Here is a 23,561-nt window from a genome sequence, read left to right as displayed (position 1 = left end):
CTTTTTGTGACACATTTCACAATTTAAAAAAAGTAAGAATTACAAAAATAGGGAAGATGGGGGGGTCCAAGAGAAATACTTTGTGTTTAACTTTTGTTAATTGACACGTCCGTGGTAATGACCACTCCAGTGCTTCTGATGGGAGGGGATGATTCTGCCCCAAGGGGACATTAGGTAGTGTCTGGAGACTGTCACCACCTGATCACCCACCGCCCAGCTCCCTGGCCGACCCTGCTGCTTCCCCTCGTGCCCTCCCCATGGAGGCTCCCCTTTCCCTCCCCTTCTCTCCATCCTTACTCATTGGGCCCCACTTGCTCACCAACAAATCCGTTTCAGTTCTATAGCCCTTGGCATCTCGGGCAGCTTGAGCCAGCGCAACCAGAGCCCCTGAACTTCCCTTCCCACCCCCTCAGTCACATCAGCTCCATCTTTCCTGTTACATCAGAACAAGGGGTCACCTTGACCCCCAACCCCCACCCCTTTTTCTTTCTCCTCACACCCAGCCCGTTGGGAAACATGTCAGTAACACCTTCAAAACTGCCCTCACCTGAATGTCCTCGTCCCCTGCTGGCTGGTGGCTGTGGCTTGTCCAGCCTGTGGCTCATCCCCTCCCACGTGGCTCTGCCCGGCAGCCTGACAGAGGCTTTGTGAGAGAGTCCATGCCAACCCGAGCCCCGTCCTTCTGTGGAGCCCCCTGACTAGGGAGTATGAGGGCCTCACAGGGCACCAGATCCTGAGAGGAAAATCCAGACCTCTGCCACACGGACTGTGCTGGAACAAAGCAGGGGGAGGTGAAAGGCACTGTCAGCAGCAAACTGGGTCACGACGTAGTGAGAAGGGCCAGCTTGCCAGTGGCTTCATCTGTTCAGGCTGCTATAACAAAGTACTGTAGTCTGGGTGGCTGACAAGCAGCAGACATTGATTTCTCACAGTTCTGGAGGCTGGAAGTTCTAGATCAGGGCACTGGCAAGGTTGGGTTTTGGTCAGAGCCCACTTCGGGGTTGTAGATGCCACTTTGGGTCGCACCCTCATACGGTGGAGGGTAGAGAGGGGATGCCAGCTCTCTCATGCGTGACTCTTGTGAAAGCACCAGTCCCATCCTGAGGGCCCTACTCTCATGACCGCGTCTAACCTTCCTCACCTCCCAAAGGCCCCACCTCCTAACACTACCACGTTGGCATTAGGTTTCAACATGCAGATTATGGGGGGACACCAACGTTCAGTCCAGGAAAATAAAAGAGCCAGCAGCTGGGTCCCCCATGACGTCATGGATAACAAACAATCTGAGAAGGCAGAAGAGTCACAAACGAGGCAGAGACAACAAAGATCTTAAGGGAATTCTAGGAATTATTAGAAATCATATGGAGGTGACAATTTCCTAGGAAGACACAAATTAGGAAATTTAAATCTGGGTCTGGCCTCTCCTAGGTTGAAGGTGGGTGCCTGGGGCCAGGCTTTGGGGGGCTGTTGGTCCCATCCTCACCTAGAGTCCTGCAGAATCTTCTCAGCCCGCAGACATTGCGTCCTTCTCCTTGCTCAGACCCTGGCCCGGCTTCCCACCTGAGCTCCCATCTCCATCCTTCCTCCTCTGCTCAAGCACCTTCCATGGCTCCCCAGTGCCAGACTCAGGGGCTGCTGCCTGACACCCACCCTGCAGGGAATCCCCAGGCCTCTCCAGGGGCTTTTCCCAACACCCTAGGCAGGATCTTTCCCTCCCTCAGACACCTTCCAGGATCCCCACCTGACTCCCCTCAGTTCCATGGCACGTCTTTTAAATTTTTTGTGGCAAGAGCCAGAACAGCATCGCCTATCCACATTGCCCATCCTGAAGGAAGCCCCCCAAGGTAGACACAAGTCTGGGAACCCCAACTCCCCCCTCTCCAGAGGTGCACAAGGCCCATCCTGCACAGGGGCTCTGAGGGGCCCTGTGTGAATAAGATGTGTAACTCGCTACTCCCCAGTGTGTTAGTGTCACCTCCATTCCTGCCTCGTCAGGGCGCAACATGACACAGTTACAAAATTCCTGTTCATGCCTCTCCTACCAGGCCTGGTGTTTGGGCCTGCAATATACAGCGTGCCAAGAGGAGGGGGAAGAATAAGCGGCCAAGAATCATGGAAAGCTGCCTCATCCTGCAAGAGACCACAGCAAGATGTGAACTAAGACAGCAAGGAGCTGCCATGTTACACCCCCAAATGGCAGAAGTCGGAGGCCACCAGGCGCAAGCTGGAATGCCGCAGGCCACCCGTGGGCGCCCAGGTTGGCACGACCGAGCTGGGAAGCCCTTTGGCAGCACCTGGAAGGAGTGACCCCACAGCTGGCAGATCCTTTAGGGACACCTGCCAGGGAGGTGCTGGCTCATGGGAGCAGGAGCAAGGGCAGCAGTCACCAAACTATTTCTGACAGCAGAAAGCTGGCCCAGGAATAAATGAATAAATTGTGGAAACTTACATAGCAGGTAAGACACAAAATGTTGAGTTCTTATGAGGAAAGATCTCCAGGAGGAGTTGGGGGAGAAATAAGCAGAAAAGCAGGTAGTGTGAAATCATGAGATGCCGTTTTTCACCTGTCAGATTAGTGAAGGTCAAAAAGGCTGGTGACTGGCCGTTGGTGTTTATAGGCTGGATTGTGTGCCCCACAAATTCACAGGCTGAAGTTCTAACCCCAGGCCCTCGGAATGTGACTGTATTAGGAGATGGGGCCTTTAAGGAGGTGATTCAGTTACAGTGAGGTCGTTAGGGTGGCCCTGATCCAGTAGGACTGGTGTCCTTACAAAAGGAAACTTGGACACGGACCCACATAGAAGGAAGATGACGTGAAGACACAGGGAGAAGACGGCCAGCTACACGCCAAGGAGAGAGGCCTGAACGGATCCTTCTCTCGTGGCCCCAGAAGGAACCAACCCTGCCCACCCCTTGATCTTGGACTTCCGGCCTCCAAAGCTGTGAACAAATTCCTGTTGTTTTAAGCCAGCAGTCTGCGGGAATTTGTTACGGTGGCCACAGGAACTCATGCCCTGAGGGTAAGTGCTGTAAACAGACATCATCTCTTTGCAGGACTGTCTGGCATTTCCACCCGTCTTTGGATAGACTCCCTCAAAAGATGATCCTATCACAAGGATTCAGTTAAAACGACGTTTACGTGAGAGGTGATGCTACGGGGAGCCCTGATGGAAGTGAGGACATGAGACAGGGAGAGAAGGAACGCTGTAGGTGGTGCCAGTGAGCAGGTGACTCCCATGGGCAAGCTGGGCTTGGTCCTGCTGGGGACCTCGGGGAGACAGCGCACTGCCCGCACCTGCGTGGCCCCACCCAGACGGCGAGGAGCCTAACCATTTACCCTCCAACTGTCCTCAATGGCTGGCTGAGGGCTGCTCCTCGGTTGCTGGGTGTTGCTCTTTTGGGGAAGCCCACCCTGGGGAGCATTTCCCAACAGCGAAAAGCCGTTGGTGATAACCATGAGTGCTGGGTCTGGGCAGGCCCCATCAGCTCTTTGGGTAGCGTTAGCTACATTAATATATCTCTTGATTTTCACCAAGCAATTTTGTTCCTACAAACTTATACCACAGACACACTAGCACATGAACCCAAAGAGGCACATATAAGGAGTTTTGTTTCAGAAAGTGCCAGGAAACTCAACTCTTAGTAAAGAGGATAAAGTGACTCATGTTGCTGGAAACTGAGAGGCAGTTAAGCTTCAGGAAAATCTGGATCCAGCAGCCTAGACAATGTCACCAAGAATCCAACTCCTCTCCTCACCTCCGCTCTACTTCCTGCAGTGTCAGCTTCCCCATGGGGTTCGTTCCTACCTCACAGACACAAGATAGCACCAACAACCACTAGGACTGGGGTTTCTTCCCCTGGGGCCAGTGGGAGAGAGGACGGCTGCTTCCGGAAGCTCTCCCTGGAGAGGCCAGCACACATCATCTTTACTGTCACAGGTCCAGATGGGGTCAAGTGCCCACCTCTCTATAGTAGGGGATGCCATAGTGCTCGGGGGAGTGTGGTAGGGCTGACCCTCATCCCCCAGGCTCAGGAACTGATTCAAGAGGTGGGACTGACCAGAAATTGGGATGGACGTGGGGGCACGCTCAGCAGCCACCAGGAGTCACTGCCACATTGTCCTCAACGCCTCACTAAAAACCTAGCTGCCCATCAGTAAGGGATGGGTGGGTCTCATCATGGCTGTCCCCTAGGGAACAGGAAACTGCCACTAAACAGTGAGACAGACCTGTTCACAACAGGGACGGATGTGCAAGAAATACAGTCGGACCAAAGCAGCAGACAGAGTAGCTCCGGGTCGGCGCTGTACGTCATCCTAGCACGGCTCGTGCCCGCGCACGCATGCGCACTTGCAGGCACACGCGCTCCCCTAGTACCGGAGGCTCACAGAAGCTCCGCTTCCCGCATCTAGCTGCGGCGTGGAGAGGGGAGGGAAGGGGGGGTGGGAGCTCTGCAAGTCTTTGTGGGCAACCGGTTGCAGGTGAGGTGAGTCTCAAAGGCCACCAGGAGACCTCGTTGTCCTGGCCCTCCCTGCAGACAGCGACACTGGTGCCCACAGCTTCAGCCAGCGGCGGAGCGGAGCCCAGAGCAGGCGACAGACACAGGGCGCGGGAGGGAGAAACCATGGGGGTTCTGGGCAGGGCTCACCCAGGCAGGACACCGCCCATCCCGACCAACGCCGTGGGACAGGTATGCATCCACAGGATCTCTCTGGAAGGACACGCGAGAAACTGGTACCCGGAGGGGGCCCAGCGGAGGGAGTGAAACTCTTCACCGTGAAAACCCTTCTGTGCAATTTGTGTTTTCTAGAAAATCACATTATGTATTAACAATTCAAACAACAGTTACATTTTTTAAAAAGTTTATTCAAGACTTTATTCAAAAATCTGTCAAAGTAACTTCAACCCTGTTTTTGGTTCATGGAGGGTGGGGGTCAGAGGCAGGAGAAAAAGTCACTTTGATTTTTATTAAATATACTCTCTTGGCACAAATCTTTAAAATATATAAACATTATATATAAACAAAGTGTCTTCATGGCATCAAATGTATCTCCAGACCAGGACAGGCTACCACTGGGGAGGGGTGTGACAGCAGAGGGCACCAGCCCGGCTGAGTGCAGGCTGGGGGTGGGGGTGGCACTGCTGAGGCCCACTCGGCTGAGCCAGCTAGGGGAGGCACACTGCGGCTAGCAGGACCTGGGGGACCCTCCCCGCCCTGCTCAGCCTGAGGCTCAAAGGAGGATGCTGCCCAACCATCCATGTGGTCTCAGCTGCCCGGGGTGGACCCCAGTCCCTGCTGCTCTCTCTCACCTGGGGCCCCTCGGGTCCCCATCCTGTCTCCCTGTGGGGTCACCCCGCCTCTCCTCCTCTCCAGCTAAGCCTGGGCACTGGGCAAGGCTTGGCGAGGGCGTGGGATGCTCACCCAACAGGACAGCCATCACAGGCTGCCTGGCTCCCCAGGGATGAGTCTGGGGATGAGACGAGGCTGGCCAGTGGACACGTACAAGAAAGGGCAGAAAGAGGGGTCTTCACATCCACAGGTCTGAGGCGACGCACAACGGAGGGAAAAAAGAAAGTCATGATTGAAATTGGCGTGGGGTAAACACACCCTCTCAAATCCTTTTACACATCCGGGCTGCTGAGCCAACTGTGAAAACCGACCCCTGGTTCCCCTCATCCTGGAACCAGATAGGGTGAGTCAGTTTGCTGTGAATAGACCCAGGGTCAGCCAAATTGAAAAACAAAACCAAAAAAAATCAAGGAACTCCAAATGTCATTAGAAACCGGGCATTTCTGAGTCCCTGTGACACCTGGCAGGCCAGGGGACTTCTCCATGAGCCAGCTCCTTGGGTGTGCCCCGGAGTACCCCAGCTCCTCCTAAGCTTCCAGTCCCCAGGCCGTACACTGTCTCAGGGCTCCCCCTTTGGGAAAATCAAGGCTGCCAGCCACCTCTATGTGCTCTGTTCATGGAAATCAGACAACACTGAGCCTGAAACTGCCCTGTGATTCTGCCAAACGTCTGCTCAGGTGGGGAGCTGGGGATGTGCCAGATGCTATGGGTTCCCTAGGAGCCACAGTGCCTACAGGCAGAGGTCAGGGCTGTGGGGCGGGAACTTGTTGGCCCCAGGAGGCGACCTGGGTACCCAGTTTTCGGCAGATGCTCCAGGTGGGGCTCAGACCCAAACCCGTGGCGATTCCTCCAACCCTGCTGCCTGGAAGGAGACGTGGCCCTCCTGGGAACATTACAAACTGGGTGGGCAGGCAACAGAAGAAGACCTGATCTGAGGGCCAGGATCGGGACAACGCTCTGGGGAGAAGGCTGTTCCCAAACAGGGGGCTCTGGGGACAGAAGAGTCATGTCACCTAGGAAGCAATGGCGGAGGCAGGACAGGCGGGGTGGGGTGGGGTGGGGCAGGAGGCTGGTCCCGTCCCAGACAGGGCGCAGGGCACAGGCCAGGCCGTCTGCACTCTGCGCACCTCCTTCCCCTGGGTGTCCTCTCAGAACAAGGGGCAGGAGAAGTCTGGCTGTGAGCCCAGTGAGGACTGGGTCCCTAGAACCAGGAGCATGTCTAAGGACACAGAGCGCCAGGAGGCAGCGCAGGCAGTTAGGAAACCACCTCCAGGAGGCAGGGCAAGCCCTAGGGGGGAGGGAAGAGGAGAGCGCAGGAGGCGCTGGCCCACCTGTCCCAACACTGCACTGCCAGGGCGTCTGGCTTTCTCCTCGGACCTGTGGGCGCTGAGGCCAAGCCCCCCTGAGCCGCCAGCTTGTTCCACAAGGTGCTCCGACGCGGTTCCCAGGGGTAGAACCAAACACACCCTTGCTCCACCGGCTCAGAAACAAAAGGGGTCAGCCGGCCACCGCGCACTGAGCTCGGCTCCCTGTCCCGAGAGGGCTGACCCGCCGGGCCCCTAGCTCTGCAGGCGCCGCAGCAGGATCTGCATGAGGTCGAAGGTAGTGAAGCTGATGCCCACGGCGATGGGGCCCTTGAGCCAGTTCATGCTGAGGCCCTTGTAGAGGCCGCGCACCGCGCCCTCCTCCCGCACGATGGTGCACATGGTGCGCGCGATGGAGGTGCGCGGGTGGCCCGTGACTCCGGCCGTCTGCATGCGCCGCCGCACCACGTCCAGCGGGTACGAGGCCGACTGCCCGATGAGGCCGGCGCAGGCCCCGAAGATCATGCGCTCAAAGGGGTAGGGCTGCCGGCGGCCGCTGTACTCTGCGGGGTGAGGGGCGGGCGGGCTGTGAGGGCGACGCAGGCGCCCGCACCCCCACGCGCCACGACACACGCCGCACTGCCACCCCTGCTCTCAGGACCTGACCGGCTCGCCTGGGCCTTCTCACCTGGGTCATGGCTATTCTGCCTCCTCACTTCCCAGTCCCTCCTTTTTAATCAAATTTGAGGAATAAAAGTTTTAAAAATGTCAGAAAAGCACAGAGAATCATATAAGCAAGTCCTAAGACCCAGACGGAGCTCCCATCTACTCGCTCCTGTTTTCTCTCTAGTAAAGAAAGAAAACGTCACCCGTGTCGGGGACCCTGACGGCCAGCCAGCCCGTGGGGGTGGTGGGCGACCCTGGACCTCGGCCTCCACAGAACAGTGAACACCACTGGTACTGCCTCTGCGGCCAAGAGGGACCAAGGACATGTGGGTGGGACAGAGGAAGGGGCAGCAACCCATCCACAGAGGTTCTTTGAAAATGTGTTGTATCCGGGCGGCCCGTGGGGCAGCGGTTAAGCTCTCACGTTCCGCTTCAGGGGCGGGGTTCGCCGGTTGGGATCCTGGGCAGGGACATATGCGCTGCTCAGCAAGCCATGCTGTGGCAGGCATCCCACATATAAAGCAGAGGAAGATGGGCATGGATGTTAGCTCAGGGCCAGTCTTCCTCAAAAAAAAAAAGTGCTGTAATTTAAATATAAGAGTTAAAAACTGGAACTTGGAAACAATAAAGGAAACTGCCAGTCCCGGGAGAAGGGAGACAGGGGACAGAGCCGGCAGGGAGAGTAACACCCCAAATGGGCTCTCACACCCACACCAGAGCCATGCCTGACTGTCTCCTGACGCCTGAGTATCAGCTGATCACAGAAAACCTGGAAACAGTCGAAGTCCCCCCAGTAGGGGGCGGCCCACCCCTCCACTCAAACAATGGGCCAGAGCCCAGGACGGGCGGCTGGGACTCAACCAGCCTCGCTGCCGGAGGTGCAGGTGCGGGCCGCCTCTGCTCAGTTACTTTTCATCCCCAGGAGGCCCTGCGGTTCCAGTCCCGACAGAGAAAAGCACTAGAAGGGTTGCCAACCACAGTGAGGCGCAGCCGCGCTTCCAATGAGGCCTGGGGTGGAGGCACGTGGAACCTCAGCTTTACCTACAACGTTTTCTTTCTTTACCAAAAAACACCTTGGAGCAAAGGTGGCAGGACATTAACACCTATTAACACCTGTTTGTACCCAGTGGCAGGCATGGGAGGGGTTATGTCGTTCTCCGTATGTTTCTGTACTTTTGGAGTTTCTCAAAATTACCAAAGCGCCAGAGGGTACTCCTCCCTCCAGCTCGGTTTTATCCTTATGCTTTGTGCACGTGGGTCTGGGTGCTCTGGGTGACACACTGGACTGCACAGGGTTGCTCCTACAGTAAGGCATTAAAGGTCAGGGGTCCAGGTTCCTCCTCCTGATTCAGGCCTGGGCTCCCGGCCGGCCCCACCCAAGGGGGTCCTCAAGCCCCACCTCCAGGTCTGTGTGACCCCGGTGATGTGGCCCTGGCTCCGGCTCCTTACCTCTGTGCAGGCTCTTGAGCGTCTCGTAGGTGAAGAAGCTGAGCCCGGCATAGGGAATGACCCCCAGCACGGTGGGCGTGAACCCGTGGTAGAGGGTTGTCAGCCCCTCTTCTCGGGAGATGCGAATGAAGACATGAAAGATATTGCTGTACCTGCGACGAGAGGGTGGGCTGCAGGCCTCCCGGCACGGGGCAGGACCCCTGGCCTCCACTCAGTAATTCTGAGCTCCTCCCAGTCAGCCAGCAGGGCCGGGGCTGGATGCTGACATATCTGTGGAGCAAAAGCTTTGGCCTTCGAGGGGAATGTGCACCTAAGACCCTTCTCCACCTTCACCACTGGGGTCGCTGGGTGGGGCTCAGCTGGGGGCTTTTATTTGGACGCATTTTTAACACCTCTGTGCCCAACTCAAAACGAAGACTCTTGGTTTGATGGAAGCAGAAACCGACCCCCAGACTAAGAAAACCAATTACAGCGGTGCCCCCTTATCCACGGTTTTGCTTTCCCAGGCTTCGGTTCCTCGCTCCGGCCCACCCGGGTGTGAATCATCCCTTTGTCCTGCATGTCCACGTTGTATCAGCTACCTGCCCTGAGTCACTCAGTGGCTGTTTTGGTCACTGTCGTCCGAGATCGACTGTGTCATATTGCAGGGCTTGTGTTCAAGTCACCTTTATTTTACTTAATAATGGCCCCAAAGCACGAGAGTAGTGATGCTGGCAATTTGGATACACTAAAGAGAAGCCGCAAAGTGCTTAAGTGAAAAGGTGAAAGCTCTCAAAAAATCGTATGCTGAGGTAGCTAAGATCTACAGTAACTCTTATTACAGTATACTGTTATAACTGTTCTATTTTATCATTGTTGTCACTCTCTTACTGCACCTAATTTATAAATTAAACCTTATAGGTCTGCATGTGTAGGGTAAAACAGTATATACAGGGTTGGATGTATCTGTGGTTTCAAGCATCCATTGGGGGTCTTGCAAGGTATCCCCTGTGGATGAGGGGGGACCACCGTAGTGCCTTCGCGGGACAGCCACACCACACGCCTGGCCTGGCCTGTTGTGCCAGCCGGGCTCCACGCCGAAGAGCACTGAGCCTCCAGCTTCTTCTCCGCTGGATGCAGAGGCCCAGACTCAAACCTCAGGGGCCCAGTAGAGGCATCCGACCTAGGAGCCCCACGAGACACAGCCTCTACTGCTGCCAGAAGCATCACCGCGTTAGGACTCACATTTCCTTTGGGGTCACCGCCATCCGCGCTCTGACCAGGTCCAGGGGGTAGGTCAGCGAAGCAGCCGTCGTTCCAGCCAGAGCGCCTGCGAGGAGGCGGGGCCAAGGGGGCAGAGCTCTGAAAGGCGGGGAGAAGGTGAGACCCCCAGACCCACAGGTGTCAGCCGGAAAGGGGCGGGGGATGCAGGACTGCCACGGCTAGCTTGCTGGCAGCTGAGCTGAGGGGGTGATGGGTAGAGGTCATTCTGGGATGCCTATGGCTGCCTTCTCTTTCCTCTGCTTGTATGAATGACTGAATGACATGGACCGTCCCTACGGCTCTGGGGCACAGTCGGGATCACGGGCCCTCCTGGGACTCAGTGTCTGACGCGGTGTGCTTGTATTGAACGGAGAACAGGGTGACGTGAGGGAGTGAAGAGGGTTGGGGGGAGGAGGAAGGGGCGGGGCCTCACTCCAGTAGGGGGGAGTGGGGCGGGGCCGGGGGTGGGGCCTCACTCTCCGCGGAAGCCGTAGTAGCGACCCAGGACCCGCTTGTACTCCTCGTGCGCGCTGAACTGGATGGCGGCGTAGGGCACCACGCGCACCATGGTGGCCGAGTTCCCGCGCCACAGGCTCAGGAAGCCCTCGTTGAGGTAGGTGAAGTAGAGGAGTCGGAAGGCCTCCTGGGGGAGGGTGGGGGAGGCGCAAGGTCACCGCCCACCGCCAGCCTCGGTCCCGCTGCTGGTGAACACCTGCTTTATTTTGTCCAGCCCCGCGCCTGGGGGCGACCCAGTCGATCCAACTGCGCCTTACCCTCCCCCATTCCCTGGGCCCCGCACTGGGAACCCCTCTCAGTCCCCCGACGCTGGGAACTGCACAGTGAGCTGGGGGAAACCAGGCCCAGAACGCGCTCAGAGGGAGTTCTGTTGATGTCTGGCAGTCTAGCTTTTAAAAATACTCTATCTTTTCCTTTATCAAGAAGGTAACGGCCTGCTCTGTGTTTAAAAATATATCCAATATGAAAACGTGGATTTAGAACATCGAGTCCCTGCCCCATGGGTACAAGGGGTCCCATCAATTCCCAGGGTGGGCTGAGGCCAGGTAGAGCGCAGGGTGTGGGGCCTGGCAGCGCAGCAGCCTGGGAACTGGCCTGGGGGTTGGGAACCAATGGGAAAAAGCGTCTCCCCACCCCCACCCCTCCTCCACCGCCTCCTGCCAGCCCAGCAGGGCAGACGGTAACCTACTGGCTCACCTTGGCAGAAAATCTTTTTGAAGACACTGGAAAAAAACAAAAACACAACAAAGATTGTTAGCTGTAAAGGACAGCACCCCCAGTCTGCCTGACCTCCACCACAGGGGTCCGGTCTGAGCGTGCCTTGCGGAATGAGAGCAGCCCTGGAGAACCACCCCTCTCAACGGCCCAGTTAGGGGCAACCTCAGCAACGTCACCCCTCCACACCACACCATACCACACCCAGGGCCTCTCTGCACACCAGCTTGTCTCCAGGAAGGGGAGCTGAGCTGCCATCTGACCTCCGGAGACAGTAAGAGTCTTCAGCAGGGGCCTGTGGGAAGAGGTGCCTCTGGAGGGTCGACACTCAGCAGCCCTACGCTGGCTGGACTCCAGTCTAACCAAACCCTTTGGGGAAGGTGTGCCAGCCGCCAGCCATGTGGGGATCAGCCAAGGGGCTCTGGTTCCCTCAGGACAAGGCCCAGGGGGCATTCCAGGTCTGGGGTCTGCCCTCTCTTCTGGGAGGCCTGAAACCGGCAGAGTTAGCGATTGATAAGTAGCTAGGAACTAAACTTTTTTTTCCTTTTTGCAATTACTGGTTATGACTTTTAGCTGTTTACCCACCCACTGATAAGTGCGCTTAGGCAATATGCTATCTGACTCCCACTAGGTTCCTACAGGTAACATCCCCTGGAGCCTGGGTCACCATGGTAAGGGGTGTGCGAGCTGTTTTTCAGGAATTAGAACCCCTTGTCCACTCCAAGCTGGTTGAGACCACCAACTCATCAACCGGGCCCATGGAGACGTCCGATAAGTGACATTTTGACATCAAGAGGCTAAAGACTCCCCCCTCAGATCATGCTAATGCCGCCATTTTGTGAGCACACGTCCTGTGAAGAGGCGTGGAGTCTGACTACACTTGCGCAGGTCATCAATTCCCTCACCTCTCCTCACCTCCAATCACCTCTCTCCACATTTCAGACCACCTTGCCCCCCATCCCATAAATATCCCTGAGTCCCTATTTTCGGGGAAGCGAATTTGAGGCTCATGCTCTCCCTTCCTCACGTGGCTGCCTTGTGAGTAAACCCTCTCTCTGCTGTGATCTTGTTGTCTCAGTGTTTGGCTTTCTGGGCAGCAGGCAAAAACGAACCTGGTTTGGTAACAGGCCTGGTACTGGCGCCCTTAACCCACCTCTCCCACCCTCTGTGGCAGCCTGGCTGGCTCCCTTGCTCCATGGTGTGCTCTGCCATAGTGGCCACAAGGACCTAGAAATATAGGCCACGAGGGGTGGCAGTCTTGCAGCCTCCCCTCCTCACTCCTGTGCATCTGCTGTGTTCCCGGACGTCCTTGCACTGTGTGTGAACATGTGTGCACACCTACAGCCTCCAGAGTTAACCCAGCTCCCTGCAGGGCGCCACCCTGGGCATCTGCTCCGGGAGGCACAGGGAGATGCCTGCTCAGCCGCAGCCTGCCCTCTCTCACCTCAGCTCACTCCTCAGGGAGGAGGGTGATATTCATGTCCTGTCCTATGGATGAGGAAACTGAGGCACAGAGAGGCTAGGGGAGCCGCTGGAGGAAGTGGGGAGGACCCAGCTCGAGTCTGCAGTCCTCTCCTCCCAAACAGCTAAAGGCAGGGGTCCTGGGCTGTGACCGTCCTCCTGCCCGGTGCCACAGAGGCAGTCACCGTCTGCCAGATGCAAAGGCCTCATCTTCAGGGGATCCTCTGCCTGCTTAACCCTGAGGAGGGAGGGAGATGGCTTCTTGAACTGTGTCCCCCAAAAAGATTTGTCCATGTCCTCACCCTGGTACCCGTGACTGTGACCTTATTTGGAAACAGGGTCTTTGCAGATGTAATTAAATTAAGATGAGGTCATACTGGAGTGGGGTGGGTCCTAAATCCAATGACAGGTGTCCTTATAAGAAAAGGAGAGGACACAGACACAGAGGGCAAGGCAGAGATGGGGTGATGCAGCCACAAGCCAAGGATGCCTGGGGCCCCTAGAAGCTGGAAGAGGCGAGGTAGTGTCCTCCCCTGAGCCCCCAGAAGGAATTAACCTGGGTGACCCCTTGATTTCAGCCTCTGGCCTCCGGAACGTGAGACCATAAATTCCTGTTCTGTGCTGCCTGGTTGGGGGTGCTTTGCGATGGCAGCCCCTGGACACTAACAGAGTTTCTAAGTGGGTTTTAAAGAGGCATTTTTAAAGCCAATTTGCAGTGCAGTTTGGGGGGGCTGTGGAGGAGGACGGTGACTGCCTGGCAGCATCTCTACTGCACGGAACAGACGGACAGACCACGTTTACCTTGGAAGATGATTTTGGTTCGGTCTAGGGGAGCTACTGCCGTTTTGGCGAGAGCACCAGCCAGGGCCCCGGACAGGAGGGAGCTGAGAACTTGCCTGTGATCGCTCTGCAAGAAAACACCCAAACGCGTGGGGTCAGAGAGGGAGGAGAGGGGCCTGCTCTACTGGGGACGGTGCCCAGTACCCAGGAGGACTGCCTTCCCCCCACCCCTGGTCCAGGGCCTTGAGGTGCACAGTGGCCAGAGCAGTGTGGCCCTGCTGGGCCCTGGTGCCATGGGGCACGAGGCAAGCTGTGCTGAGTCCAGCGGCTGCAGAGCCTTCAAAGGACACAGTGAAGACGGCCCGGGCAACATGAGAGGTGACGTGCTATCTCGGCCATCCCAGGAGGTTCCAAGTTCTCGGTCCCATAATAGGACTGACCCCAAACAGAAGAGTCACCTGACCCATCCAAGGCGAAAACTTTGGTTCCGCCCACCACCCATGTGAGCCACACTCCTGCGCTGCAGCATTTCAGAGCAGTCAGGAGGGCCCTGGTGGTCTGGGGACCAGGCAGGGGGGTCAGGAAAGCACATGGACTCTGTGGCAATGCATCCTCTTTCCACAATTTTCTGTCAGGACTTCAGAGGCCAGCATCTGTGGCTCTTCATCCAGCCAAGGCGAGGATTACTGATGGTGATGGTGCTGACCCACACTGAGTGCTCCCTCCACCAGCCTTGGGCGTGGGGCCAGTGCTTTCTCACATCTTCTCCAGGCTCCCTGATCTCCCACTTGCACAGCCCTCCTTCCCTCGCAGGTCCATCTGAGCCTTAAGGAAGCCACCTGCTCATCAAGTTAGAGTGTCCATTACCCCAGCGGGCTTGGCTACAGAACTCTCAGTGAGCAACTGTGGGGAGCACTCTGGAATGTTCTAGAGTGGAAGCACATCCATCTTTCCTGGCTCCGAAATGAGTAAGGAAGGCGAGGGGCGGGTCATTCAATAATCCCAGAAATCTGCGAAGTCTGATGTGGACCAGGCACCCTGAGGGGCCTGGGGACACACAGCATGGGGTAGGGGTATGTATGAGCTCCCACCACCCCCATGGGGCTGCCAGTCCACAGGGAGAGCCAGACGTGAATTAAATCTTCAGACAAATATGCACAGTCACCAACCCAGGAGGGGATGTGAGGAGGGGGGCTCAGGATTCTGGAGACAGGATAGGGGGTGAGGGGCTGAGGTGTAAGTAACTGGCGTATGTGTGACAGTATTAGAGGGGGGCGGAACAGAATACTCAGAGGCCTCAGTGAAAAGGAGCAGGTGGCCCTGGGGGACCACAAGGAGGGCAGGGTGGCTGACCCAGGGAAAGGGAGGGGGACAGGGAAGGGAGAAGAGATGAAAGGTGGGTGGGGGCTGGACACAACCTGGGGGCCCCACAAGGAGGCTGGTCTTTGCCCAAAGAGACATGGAAAAGCATGGAAGGGGGACAGGCCATTTTAACTGTAACCAGAAGAGGTGACTCCTGCAGAAACCCAGGATGGACAGGCAGAGGCTGGGATCAAGAAGGGCTGTGGGAGCCTTTAGGGGGTACAAGTGGCAGCCTGAGTCTGAGTGGGCATTGGCAGGTCTCCCCGGAGCACGTTCAGCTCAGTGGGTGGCTCAGGGGTGAAGAGCTGGGCTCCATCCAAGTCTGTCCACATACCTTGCCTGAGTGTGGGTTCTGCCCGACCGACCACAGTGACCACATGGCCTCTCTGGTCTGGGTCCAGCTCCCAGATGCTCTCCCGAGAGTCTCAGATACTCCCAGGGGCTGTTTGCCCCGCCACCTGGCCCTGCCCCTGTAGGGCTCTGGCCTTTCCCTAATGCCCCCATGCCCCCTCCAACCAGCCCAGCCCACTCCCCCCGCAAAGAACAGATTCCATGGTAGTGTTCCCCTCCAAGTTTCTGAGCCTGAGCTTCAGCACAGGCTTCCATCCTCTTGCTTCCCAGAGGCCCAGCTTTGGGGACGGCTGCCTTTTCCAGGTCACACAGCAAGGCTCTGGACATCTGGTCTTGTTGGCTTTGAGGGGTATGGATGTCAGATGCTCAAATGCTCAGTCGTGTTCCTGGTACCACTCCAAGGCCCGACGGGCCCCCTGCCTCCATTTCCTCTTTGTGAATCAATGCAGTGACCGCTGCCCTCGTGGGCCACTGTGAGCAGAGGCAACACCCCAAGCACGGGCCCTCCCTGGGCCCTGTGGGCACTAGAGGTGGAGCTGACGTGTCCCTTCCATCTCCTTCCCCAGGTTACTTCCTATGCAGTCTGCGGTTCTTAAATCACAAGGCACATCGGGACACATATGCCCTTAACCCCTAACTTGCGAGGTCGTACTCCGGGGACATGCTGTGAGCCCACTTGCCGTGCTCAGTGGAGGCTGCTGCCTTGGGCTGATGCTTCCAGTGACTCTTAAGTGACCACGGCTGGTGTGTTCATAAAGAGCTGGGCACAGGCATCACCGAATGGTCAGAGTCTCCATACCCACTATATAGAGAGAGCCTGCAAATGAAGGATGACGAGACAGCCCAGGAGAGAGAAAGTGGGCAAGTCACAGACGGGATCCACACTGGCTGTGAACACCACAAGAAGATGCTTGGCTTCTCAACCAAAGAAACGGGACTTTACAGAGTGAGCGCTGCACATTAGGCTTGCCGAGCAGACCAAAGCTGATGTGGTTGTGCCAGCCAGGAGAGAGGAAAACCCGCGCTGTCTGTCCCTGTGCACACGGGCACCGGGGCCTTGTGCTGCGCGTGTCCACTTGGCAGGATCCAGCCAGCCAGCCAGCGGAGGGAGGATGCGTCTCCCTCATGCTCTGCCGGGAAGCTCACTAGACTGTGAGGGCTGGCCGTGCCTGATCTGGGGTTTGGCAGCCCCGCACCCCGCCCCCCCCACGTGGTGACAGTGGCCCCACCTGCTGGCCCAGCGAACCAGTCCTCTCACCCAGCTGGCACTTTGCAGGGCACCTGACACTTCCCCTGGAATTCGGGGAAAGGTTGGGAGGACTGAAGATGACGCTTCAGCCTTTGACCCCGTGGACTTTGAGACGTGCCCGCGGCGCTGGAGCGGGGATAGGTTTCTGCGTGGGGCTGGGTCAGTCTGCGTTCCAGGTTCAGCCCGGTGAACTTCTATCTGCTTCTACAGTGAACAAGGACAGGGCTGATCTGATTTCTTTAAAAGGGAATGTACATTCAATTGAAGGGTGGAATCAGAGATGGACTTCAGAGCGCCCTCCCCCACGGCGGGCCCCGCCTTTGGCTAATTCTTTTGTGTTTGCAAATCTGAGTGAGAAAAGGGGCTCAAGGACACTTTTTGACATTCCAAATTTGGGCGAGGTTCTGGCTTCTTGGCAAGTGGTTGGGCCAGCTGGATCCACATCACAAATGGGGCTCTAAATGGAAAAGGAGGTGGCCGGCCTGTGTCCCACCTCCCCCCACCCCCTGCCACATGGCGCACTGATGCAGCTCCAACCTCAGTGTGGGGGAAGCGATTTGTAACGAGGTGCAGGAGCACTGAAGAGGGACCCTGTGATAACGCCCATCCAGGAGGCCAGGTACTTGCCTTTGAAGAGACGGGTGAGGACAGGACAGCCTCGGCATCCTCACGCAAACGCACCGCACCTTCTTTCACACCATTACCCATTCCAGGCCTGCTCAGGATGGCGAGACTGGGTCCTGGGGAGTGAGAGGGGGTGTGGGGAGACCAGGTGAGAAGGGGGCCTCCCTCACCCGCCTCGGGCCCGGGACTCATCCTCGTCACCTGAAGCCAGAACTGCCTGTGCAAGAGTGCTTTTCTTAACCTGGCCTCTGTCCCCCTGCAGGGGAAGGACGCCCACACTGGCATCCAGATGCGGCAGTCCTCAGTGCTGATCACTTAATCATTTACAAAGGCCTTTCTCATCGGCTCTTTTATTTGATCGTCATAAACAGGTCTCTGAGTTGTCTGTTTTTTTAAACCTAGCAGCAAACAGGTAGATGGGCTCAGAGAGGTTAAACCACCCCAGTGAAGTCACAGCAGGAGGTACGGATGTGGTGGGCTGTGGGGTGGGCTGTGGGGGGGCATGGAGGCCGGAGGGCCCTGCCTGCCTGGAGTCAAAGGCCCATTTGGCTTATGTCAGCTTGGACCTGAGTTTCCGTCCACAGAAATACTTTTAGAAAATTAATCTTTTTCCTACCACGTGGCTGCCTGCTTTTTGTGGCCAAATTTACAGTAAAGGGCTCTAATACTTGAGGATTCCTCTCTGGAAACCTACATTTATCCTCCCGGTGGAAGTGCACGCAGAGCTCAGCAAACCACAGTGAGGGGACCAGAAGGAAAAAAGGACGAAGGACAGGTGTCACCGAGATGCCTCCATGCACCAGTGTCCTTTGAAGTCTGGGTTCCTATGCTTTAAATGATCCAATAAATCAATACACTTGACTGTAAAATGATGCAAATGATGCAGATGCACCCTGAGCGGGCCGTGGAAGCCCCTCAGGACCTGCAGGTCCTCCCAGGCACCCCGTATCAATGCCTATGCGGAATGTCCTAGAATGCGCAAGTGTGATTCTGCTCCACTTGCCCTCTGCCACTGACTGTTTTCCCACCTAAAACAGGCCCTGGCTCTGGGAGAAACAGCAGCTTCCAAGATGGAGCAGGAATAGAGGATGAGCCTGGAGCACCCTGAAGTGCCAGGGAGTAACCAAAACCAATGGGGGTGTGACAGGGGGACAAGGGAGCAGAATCAACGTAGCCAAAGCTGGAACAGATTGAGCAACAAAATCAATAAAGCAGTGTTGGATTATAAAAACTCCAAAGTGTAAAATAGCCACAAGTCCATACTGATGTAAATGAAGGGACACATTTCCCACGCAGAGGAATTCCAGATGACTTGTGCAGATGCTCCACCCTTGAGGAGGGGCGCGTGACCCCTGACCCCTTAGCTGTGCGCTGTACCTAGTGACTTCCTTCCAAAGGGTACAGCATGGAAGGGAGCACAAGAGTCACATTACAGTGGAGACACCTGACAGATGCCACCTCAGCCAGGTGATCAAGGTCACATCACAGTGATGCTGTGTTGATGGCATGTGCCCTGGACACGGTATGATGAGAGGGGCACTTCACCTCTGTGCTCCTCCTCCCCAAACCCGTCCCCCAGTCTAACCACGAGAAAAACACCAGACCGACCCCAACTGGGGGCATCCTACAACATACCCGTCCAGTCCTCCTCAAAACTGTCAAGGTCATCAGAAACAAGAAAGTCCGAGAAACTGTCTCAGCCCAGAGGAGGCTAATGTGATGACAAATGTCATGTGGGATCCTGGGACAGAAAAAGGACACTGGGGGAAACTGAGGAGAGCCAAATAAGGTCGAGACTTTAGTTAATAAAAATATACTAGAATTTGCTCATTAGTTGTGACAAATGTACACGCTAACATAAGATGTCATTGAGAGGGGAAACTGGGTGTGTGGGGCATGGGGGAATCTCTATCACCTTCGCAATTTTTCTGTAAATCTAAAACTGCTCACAAAGAGACACGAGGCCCTAGCAATCTTTTCAAGCCCGTTGCTGGGGGTACAGGTCAGTGGGATTCACTGAGGCTCTATCACTCCCACCCCCGGCACATCCCCTATTGTCTTAAGCCCCCAAGTTTGCGGTGATTTGTTACAGCAGCCCCAGGAAACTAAGACAGGGCCCTTTGCAGGGGTAAACCGGGGGCCGCCAAGTTCCCAGCACCCAGCAGAGCGGGCCTTGGGCCTGTGCACTGCTCCAGCAGAGCCGCCTCCTGGCAGCTCCCAGGCCTGCAGGGTGGGAGGAGGAGATTCCTGTCCTGGGGGAATGGGGGGGGGGCGGTCCTCAAGATTTTGTCCCTTGGGCCAAAGGCTGATTTCTCTAAGAAATAAAGAGCTCTTTGCTCTTTCAAATTGGTAAACAAACAAACAAACAAAAAACCCAAGACAAAAAAAGGCAAAGAAACAACCAGCTCGTGGAGAAGGAAACAAATAACTTAAAAATATGACAGGTGCTGACTGCGCTCAAATTGGAGAAAGGTGGTTTTCCCCTCTGGTGAGGGGCTGTTTGTCTGGATGGGGGCAGTAACCCAACTGCGTGATGAGATGAGGGGAGGCCGAGGGTGGCACCTCTTTGTGGGTGAATTGGCAAACGCCTAGGAATGTGTGCTGTGCCCCCAACACGTGAGCACAGACTTGTGGGCCAGTAAGGCCACTGCCCGCTGCTGGTCGCAGTGAAGGTCTGAAGGTCTGGTGGGGAGCTGTAGGTGGGTGAGAAGAGGGGAGAGGTGACCTAAGCCCTCATGTGAGAATGCCTCCCAGCCCATTACTAATGGGCGAACTGACCTGGACCTGTGTGGGATGCTGTCTGGAGCTAAAGAGCAGAAGCAGACCAGGTGTTTTACTGTGTGCTGTCCACAGTAATGGGGACTCGCGGACAAGTGAGGGGCCGAGGGCAGGTGGGGCCTGACTTGTGAAGTATAGACTCCCCTGCAGTCGGCACTTCTCCTCCCCGCACTTACCTATCCACTGATAACAGAGAGAGGACAGGACACACCCTGCTCCCCCTACCCCCGGAGTGCCCTTCCCTGGTCAGACCCCTCCCACTGAACTCAGGGATCCCATCTATACTCCCTGCTGGCCCCCAACCCCTGCAACTGCCACATGATTCTGGATTCATGCACCCCCACCCCAGGGAGGTCCCACCTCACTGAATGGGGCCTCCCACTGCCCTGCACAGTGTCCAAGCTCAGAACGGGCACCAGGCCCCCTTGTGCCACCAATGTGGGGACACCCTGGCCAGGACTTCTCTGTACCCAGCCCCCTAGGTCGGGACCAAGAACAAGGGCTCCTTGGGCATCATTTCACCTCTCAGAGTCTGGAGCTCCTCATCTGTCAGTGACTGATAGTGACTGACAGCCCATGTGGACAAGGATGAGGCCTGGAATGTGGCAGGATGGCCTCAACTGGTGCATGCCCTCCACCGTGCCAGAGCCGCCTGCCCCGGGTCTGCAGGAGGTTCTGGCTTCCTTTGGTCCCGGCCTGCAGCACGGGCTCTCTCCCTCTCTCCAGGGCACAGGCCCGGGCTCTGCACCTCTGGACCAAGAGGGTTTCATAACATTCTTTTGTTTCTTTTGTACCTTGTTTCTTCCACTGTTGCTAGTAATACCAAGTTTCTTTCTTGTTAAAACAATTTTCATATATTTATTAGCTGACCAGTTATTTAAGAAATCTTCTAGATTATAACCTACATTAGGAAACACATTTTGCATCACAGGTTCACTTACACTCACACACACTCATGCCTGAATGTCCTAACTAGAACAAAAATTTCAGCAAGTAGCTGATAGCCCTTTTAGCCGCAATGTGCTCTGCTTTCTTCCCCACCCCACCCCCGCCCCAGTTCGATTTCAGTAAAGCTGATCATAACCACCTAAACTGATTGCATGAATCTGGGTCTCAATCAGCAGGCCGAAGGAACACTGTGTCCCAGGCTGTGGTTTGAGAGGAGCTCTTCATATCCTTCTATATCTTCATGTCTTGGATATTTTATATTACATATGAATATATGGGTATACACACAAACACATATGCATGCATTTGAAGCTCTAACCTCAGAGTTAAATACAAATTTCCTTTTGAGGCAGTAACACAAAATATCCTTTAGATGAATTAAGTTAGAAAACCGTGGGACCGGCCCTGTGGAGTGGTTAAGTTCACACCCTCTGCGTGGGCAGCCGAGGGTTTCATGGGTTTGGATCCTGGGCGCGGACATGGCACTGCTCATCCAGGCCATGCTGAGGCTGCATCCCACATGCCACAACTAGATGGACCCACAACTAAAAATATGCAACTATGTACTGGGGGGCTTTGGAGAGAAAAAGGAAAAATAAAATCTTTAAAAAAAAGAAAGAAAGAAAACCGAAGGGTGAAGTGAATCCTAGAACCGGGGGTGCAGCCAGCAGAACGGGGGGAGGAGGTCCCCAGGATCTCAGAGGAACCGGTCCCAGGAGTCACCCTGGGTCCCTCATCACAGCAGAAGGATTGCTCTCTGGGGTCAGAAGTGCCCTGTGTTCTCTGAGGCTCAGGTATGCGAAGAGGAGAAACGAAGTCACAGCCTGGCCCTGGGGACGAGGGTGAGATCAGGGTGCCACTTGCTCAGGGTGACACTTTTGCTCCTTAATAAGCAATTGCACACCTGGCCAGGACTTCCAGGAAGATGCGAAACCAAGACAGTACTTCATAGGCATCATTTGGCAGGGAACAAATACTTTTGGTTTTGCTCCAAACCCACACTTGGACTTCTCAAAATGTAAGACACTCACAAGGTCAAAGATGTACTTATATAAAATAGTATTGGGAGGATGGAACATTAGATTAGGCCAGTTGTAAATGTTTGCTCCTAAAAAAACAATCTTTGACTCATACAACTCAATATCAAATAAAACAAAGAATCTGATTAAAAAATGGGCAGAGAATCTGAATAGATATTTTTCCAAAGAAGACATACAGATGGCCAATAGGCACATGAAAAGATGCTCAGTATCACTAATCATCAGGGAAATGCAAATCAAAATCACAAGACGGGGCTGGCCCTGTGGCCAAGTGGTTAAGTTTGTGCCTTCTGCTTTGGCAGCCCAGTTTTGCTGGTTCGGATCCTGGGTGCGGACATGGCACCGCTCATCAGGCCATGCTGAGGTGGCATCCCACATAGCACAACCAGAGGCACTTACAACTAGAATACACAACTATGTACCAGGGAGCTTTGGGGAGAAGAAGAAGAAGAAAAAAAGAAGATTGGCAACAGATGTTAGTGCAGGTGCCAATGTTTAAAAAAAATTCACAAGGAGATGCCACCTCACATCTGTCAGAATGGCTATTATCAAAAAGATGAGAAACAGCAAGCGTCAGTGAGGATGCGGAGAAAAGGGAACCCTTGTGCACTGTTGGTGGGAATGTAAATTGGGGCAGCCACTATGGAAAACAGTATGAAGTTTCCTCAAGAAATTAAGAATAGAACTACCATATGACCCAGCTATCCCACTTCTGGGTATTTATCTGAAGGAAATGAAAATACTAACTTGAAAAAATATATACACACCTCTATGTTCACCGCAGTATTATTCACAATAGGAAGACATGGAAACAACCTAAGTGCCTGTCAATGGATGAATGGATAAAGAAGATGTGGTAATAAATACAATGGAATACTAGTCAGCCATAAAACAGATGAAATCTTGACATTTGTGACAACATGGATGGACCTAGAGGGCACTATGCTAAGTGAAATAAGTCAGAGAAAGACAAATGCCATGTGATCTTACTTATATGTGGAATCTAAAAAAAATAAAACCAAGAAAGTGAACTCATAAATACAGAGAACAGATGGGTGTTTGCCAGAGGTGGAAGGTGGGGGTGGGTGAAATGGGTCAAAAGGTACAAACTTCCAGTTATAAAATAAATAAGTCTTGGGCATGCAATGTACAGCATGATGACTATACTTAATAAGACTGTATTGCATATTTGAAAGTTGCTAAGAGAGTATATCTTCTTCTTCTTATTTTTTTAAGATTTTATTTTTTCCTTTTTCTCCCCCAAACCCCCCAGTACATAGTTATATATTTTTTAGTTGTGGGTCCTTCTAGTTGTGGCATGTGGGACGCCACCTCAGCGTGGCCTGATGCGCAGTGCCATGTACATGCCCAGGATCTGAACCAGCGAAAACCCTGGGCTGCCAAAGCGGAGCGCGTGAACTTAACCACTCGGCCACAGGGCTGGCCCCAACTAAGAGAGTAGATCTTAAAAGTTCTCCCCATGAGAAATATCTGTGTGTGGTGATAGGTGTTAACTAGACTTATTGTGATGATCACTTTCTGATATATACAAACATTAAATCATTATGTTGTACACCTGAAATTAACGTTATATGTCAATTATATCTCAAGTGAAAAAGAGACAATCTCTGGAAAAAGATGGGGGAGAGCTCAGAGCTCTGACCCTCAGCATCCCCCCCAGGGTCCCCAGCGATATGGACATCCTGCTGCCATGCCTCAGTCTTGGCT

The 23,561-nt window shown here is 54.7% G+C and overlaps 1 protein-coding gene across 4 annotated transcripts in view; it reads right to left on the bottom strand.

Moving 5' to 3' along the window:
* Positions 1 to 4,844: 4,844 nt before the first annotated feature.
* The window catches only part of SLC25A42 (solute carrier family 25 member 42), a 36,513-nt gene continuing 17,796 nt past the window's right edge, over positions 4,845 to 23,561 (bottom strand). Inside the window, exons 2-8 of one of the 4 annotated variants that reach the window (XM_070586701.1) lie at positions 17,071 to 17,183; positions 13,503 to 13,608; positions 11,223 to 11,248; positions 10,487 to 10,653; positions 9,993 to 10,109; positions 8,769 to 8,920; positions 4,845 to 7,216 (exon numbers count right to left, since the gene is read on the bottom strand). In XM_070586701.1, the coding sequence (XP_070442802.1) occupies positions 6,909 to 7,216; positions 8,769 to 8,920; positions 9,993 to 10,109; positions 10,487 to 10,653; positions 11,223 to 11,248; positions 13,503 to 13,608; positions 17,071 to 17,151 (957 nt within the window). In that variant the 5' untranslated portion in view covers positions 17,152 to 17,183 and the 3' untranslated portion in view covers positions 4,845 to 6,908. Of the gene's footprint in view, positions 7,217 to 8,267; positions 8,621 to 8,768; positions 9,039 to 9,992; positions 10,110 to 10,486; positions 10,654 to 11,222; positions 11,249 to 13,502; positions 13,609 to 17,070; positions 17,184 to 23,561 lie in introns of those variants that run through there. The other 3 variants (XM_070586703.1, XM_070586699.1, XM_070586702.1) reach the window with 3 other exon arrangements.

This window comes from Equus przewalskii, chromosome 20 (genome assembly GCF_037783145.1).
Source record: "Equus przewalskii isolate Varuska chromosome 20, EquPr2, whole genome shotgun sequence".
Lineage (NCBI taxonomy): Eukaryota > Metazoa > Chordata > Mammalia > Perissodactyla > Equidae > Equus > Equus przewalskii.
The sequence above is the reverse complement of the archived record's forward strand: the minus strand, read 5'-3'. Positions and strand labels throughout refer to the sequence as shown.